Genomic DNA, 5175 nt, shown 5'->3' with positions numbered 1-5175 from the left:
TTAATTAATTTTCATTATAGACAGCTTTATAAAAGTATAAATGTCTCATAAAGTATTTTTCTGAGGTCTGTCTTATCAGGTAAATTACTGTACACAGTGTATTCATTAATTTTCATTTTCATGTAGTAAAGGCTCTATGCCTTCATAAAGGACATACTTTTCCTTTGTTTAAGGGTATTTGGGCAGTTTATTCTCTGTTGTATTCTCAAGTAAACAATACATACAAATACAGTACAGTATTTTCTGAGGAAACACTCATACTTAGTTTTTTTAACCCCATTCCCAATAACCCGGCATTTTCACAAACTCGGCCACCCTTCGGTCCACATTAGGCCGAGTTTTCGAGGTTCTACTGTATCTCCATTTCATCAATCCAACATGAAAAACAGACAACAAAGTAGCAGTCGTCGCCCATCTTTTGAAAAGAGAAGTTGTCACTAGTACCTTGTCCTAAGTGCCTCACTATTCGGATATCTGCGAATATATCCTACAAAAAGATCATCGGAACCATCAACTAACACCCTTGCGGATACTGTTCTATCATTCTTACGGATACTTCCTCTACCGGACTGACATTCCAAACTTTCTTCCCTTCACCAAGACCGCTTGAGAATCTCCATCAAGACAGCAAAAACAAAAGGTATTTATCGCCACGCGAAACTTCTGTAAACTCTCTCTCTCTCAAATCGGGGAAAAACATAATATCTTAATATCTTAATACTATCAAATCGAGAGATGTATCTAACAGCAGCCCTAATGTATAGCCTATAGTTAACCATTAAACAGTTGTTACGTTAAAAAGCGTCTGAGTAAATCACTTCCGATGCGTTGTCTCTCCTTCTATCTCGACTCTGATCACTCCGTTACACGACCGCTCGCGTAATCTAAATAACACGGCTTCCATGTCCGTTGAGATGCGGTGGTGTCATCCTGACAGGGCACCAAAGAGGTGCCGACCCTTCGGTCACATATATATTAATAAATGTAGAAAAACAAATTATATTTCAGAAGTTGTTTTAATATAAAATTATAATGACTAGCACATAAATACTTTGAAAAGTAATACTTTGAAAAAAGGTTCCAATGCTGAAACGAGATATCTCAGGTCAACCGGTCAAGGTCAGCACGTTGCAACCAGAGATATGTTGGGAATAACACAGGACAGGTAAATGGATTTTTTTCAAAGATTTGTTTGTCAAAATTTGATTTCTCATTTCAAACTTCCAACACACGTTTGTCAAAATTCAATTTTGCAATGTTTGCATTTCCAACTTTCCAACGAGCAACGCAAGAACAAATCTCGCACTACTGCCCATTTATAGTGTGTCACCATTTGAATTTTATTTTGACTCAGTTCTCAGTTTCCTGAGTACCTACAAGTCTGGTTTTTCTTTTATGCGTGCATGATTTGGGCACCTAATACTCTGTGCCAAATTGCAACTCCTGACATGTACTCCTTCATACCTCTAAGCTGGTTACCCAGCAGGCAGTACAATTTTATAAATAAGACGTAGTCTTGTCAAATACAAAAGTTAATCGATTCTGCTACAATTGACAAGGCAACCAGAGAAGGCAGCATTGCATCAATTATGCAAAATGAATATTTGAGGAACTTCTCCCATTATAATGTCTTCTCTCCCTTTTTTTGACTGTCTACTGATGGTAGGATTGTCATGTAAGAAAATTTGCAAATTAGACTAATACTTCATTGTCATGAAAAGATGAATTGACTAATTTGTAATGGGAATCTAAAATGTTGTATTCAAAAATACATTTTATCATTTGAATTGGATTTCTGTTAACTCAACTTTGAGTTGAGGGAATTAGAACTTACAAGAGAAAAAGTTCATCATATAGTAATTTAATGGTTGTCAATTAAAAGGGCATGAGAGAGCAGATATATTAAGCATCTCAAATGACAGTGTATATAAAATTTTGACAAAATAATTGGAGATGAGAAAACTCACCACAAGTGCTATGTTTGAGCAAAATCTCCAGAGCAAACTGAATTATGCAATTATTTCTTTTGAATTGTTTTCATCAAATCAAAGGAATTTATGCACTGATTTATAACCATAGATAAAACTTGGATCCACCATTATACCCAGGAACCAAAGAACAGTCAACACAATGGACAGATTCTCCACCTTCAAAGAAGGCAAAAACAGTTTTGTCAGCTAGAACAGGGGTCACCAAACTACGGCCCAAAAGGTCAGTTCATCCAGCCCGTTCCCAGATTTGTGTGACAAATGAGCTAAAATATAATTAGTTATACAGAAATATCATAGTTTGTAGATACACTTATTTAAATTTTTTTACATAGTAAGTTTAAGTAAAAATGCCAAAATTGGTCCAATCTGATTTTTGCTTCTGACAGTAATATAATTTTTAGATAAATCAGTGAAATAAAAAATTTGGCAGCATTTTGTGACTTTGGATATCAGAGTGCTTTTTGTGTAAGTACCTGCAATGAAGTTTCTAAGGGAAGTGATTGCAAGCTTGCTGCAGTGATTGTGTTTGTGTATTGATAAATACATATACTGATTGTCTTTATTTATTGTGTATTCAGTGTGCTGTACTGAACAAAATGGTTATAAGGCCCACACTCATCATTCTCTCAATTATCTGACCCGCTGTGAAAAATGTTTGGTGACCCCTGAGCTAGAAGAATTATAGCAACTGCTTTTGGGATTTTCATGGAGTCATCTTTGGGTCATTCCAAGTCAAGTGATCAAGGTCAACTTCTCAGCCTCCTCAGATTTCAATGAAATTTGCATGGTTTAGTTTAAGGACTTTAAACTAAATCATGAAAAATATAATTATAGATGATAATCAAACTTTTTTGGAAATTAATTAAAATCCTTGAAAATTCTTTGCTTAATATTGGATGAGCATAGCTCAGCAGGCATGCACATTCAAGATCTTTTAATTGAATTATATAAAAACAACCACACAGTGAGCTAACAGGCTAAATTGCATTCTATAAACTTCAAGTTTTTATTCAGACATCACGATGTTTAATGCCATATTTTTGCCCTTAGCAGTCGGGCAGAGAATTAAAATCATATATTTTTATAGAAGATGCTCTTTCTAATGCAACAAAAAAGAAAACAATTTAAGAAATCCCAAATGGCAATATTTACCTCTGAATGTTAGTAAAAATTGAGTTTTAAACTTTTTTCATTTTTTAGTGGACATATTTCTAAAATTATGACAGCTATAAGCTTAAAATTTTACAAAAATAATTTACTTCTTATACAGGTTTAAAATCCAAAGTTTGGCTGTAAAAGAATGTTTTCTTCCTCAGTTACAGTCAATTAAAATGTGTCTTCAGTTTCATGAGAATGAATTTTACTCAAACTTTGGTGAAGATTTGTGAACAGAAAACTTTTTGTTAGAAGTTTTTGTTAGCATATCTGAACTGTCCACTTCAAACTGTCTTATCTATCAAGTTTCATGCTGTAAATGCTCTTATTCAAGGAACCATCGGACAACAAAGTTGGCTGTTTAATCACTGCACATGTAGAGGTGGCACAGTGTCTTCACATTTGGGCTTATATCTCAGGAACCATGCAAAATTACAAGGCTAATATTTTGCATAATTTAGTTTAAGGTCCTTAGCTACCTTTGTGCCAAATTTCGTTGAAATCTGAGGGGGTTGAACTGGCGACCTTGATCACTTGACATGGAATGACCCTTTTATTGACTGTGTGGCCGTCAGCCATGTTATGTTATATTTTCCTAAATTTTTTTTTGTTATATTAGTATTAGGCTTTCCTTTCTCTTTATCTAAAACCATCTAGAACTTTCTTTTCCCTAAACCCTCCTATAATTTTCTTTGTCTGAACCNCTAGTCACTAGTATAATGTTATTTGTTTAATTATTATACAATATAACAAATAAAATATTTAATTATTCTTAATATAATGCTTTACTATATCACCCAGAAAATTCTTTTTCACCCCAAAATATAAATTGTTACTAATTGCCCCCAATACAGAAAAACGCCCACATGGGGCAATATCACCCCTGTTGAGAAACACTAATCTACTGTAGACAGATGATAAGCCTAGACGATTGTGGAAACCAACAATGAAAAAGAAGTTGGACTATATATGTAATCCACGTGCATCAGAAGTTGGGTTAAATACGAACGGCAAAGATTAATCAAAACTTTGAACTCAGTGATAAAACTAATTTTTTGAAGAATTAATTCACAGATCAAAAGTAATTATTTTGTGTGATCAATCCATATGTAAATATTATTGTATTGTGCTGCATGTGTAAGACTACTGTTACATCTGTACATCTATGTACAGTCATGTATATGTATATTTGTGATAGATTTTTAAGGTTTTACACACTTATCTACATTTGGTTATAAAAGGACTGTATATCAATTGATTATTTGCATCTTCCCCATTTTGTTCAAATGGGAAACTACAGAATATTCATTAAAACAATTTAAAATGACAATTTAGAATAAAAATCCTTATAAAATTTATTGAGTAAAAGAACAAAGTTATGATGATAATACATTCAACTTATTGTTATTATTATTAAACTATAATTGTCTTGAATTAAGTCTAGCACTAGTATATATGCATTGTAGGAAACACTCCAACAACACCATAATGAACTATTTCATAATATAATGTTATATTATTACCTTCTTCATAATATATTTTATAACCAGTAAGAATGCCATTTGGTTCTAAAGGTTTCTTCCAAATAAGATAAAGTGCACTGGATCCCATTGGTATAGCATCAAAATTGGCCACAGGACCAGGAGCTAAAATTATTAAATGATTAAGACATTTTAATTTTTAAATGTGATTATTATTATTATTACTATCAGAATTACAATAGAAATTATTTCGCGTCGCGTGTTTTAATTGGCTTTGAAAATCCTGCCTTTTTACGCCTTCCATGCTCTAATTGGTCGTTCCTATCATGACTGACTCCATATCAACCGATGAGCGTTCTTTCAGAACCGTAACTCGGATCCAACCCCTTGTTTAGTCGCGTTAATAAAACTTCCTCCGTTAGGCGCGCGGGGCTGTACATATGTTACCCCCCCCCCGACTTTCGGTGTAGCTTCATGTGAACATTTTATTTCGTACAAATTCGAAACGTTTTCAGTGCGATCTCCAGTACATCGAAGGAAGCTACTGA

General features: G+C 33.7%; 1 protein-coding gene across 1 annotated transcript in view; it reads right to left on the bottom strand.

Moving 5' to 3' along the window:
• Window positions 1-5175, bottom strand: part of LOC111613899 (neuroglian-like) — a 175093-nt gene that overhangs the window by 51346 nt on the left and 118572 nt on the right. The window contains exon 22 of the mRNA XM_023355252.1: window positions 4670-4792. Coding sequence (XP_023211020.1) covers window positions 4670-4792 — 123 coding nt within the window. The remainder of the gene's footprint in view (window positions 1-4669; window positions 4793-5175) is intronic.

The sequence above is a fragment of the Centruroides sculpturatus genome, unplaced genomic scaffold (genome assembly GCF_000671375.1).
Source record: "Centruroides sculpturatus isolate CEXI.00-Female unplaced genomic scaffold, Cexi_2.0 scaffold961, whole genome shotgun sequence".
NCBI classification, from domain to species: Eukaryota; Metazoa; Arthropoda; class Arachnida; order Scorpiones; family Buthidae; genus Centruroides; species Centruroides sculpturatus.
Note: the sequence above shows the minus strand (reverse complement) of the source record. Positions and strands in the feature narration are given on the sequence as shown.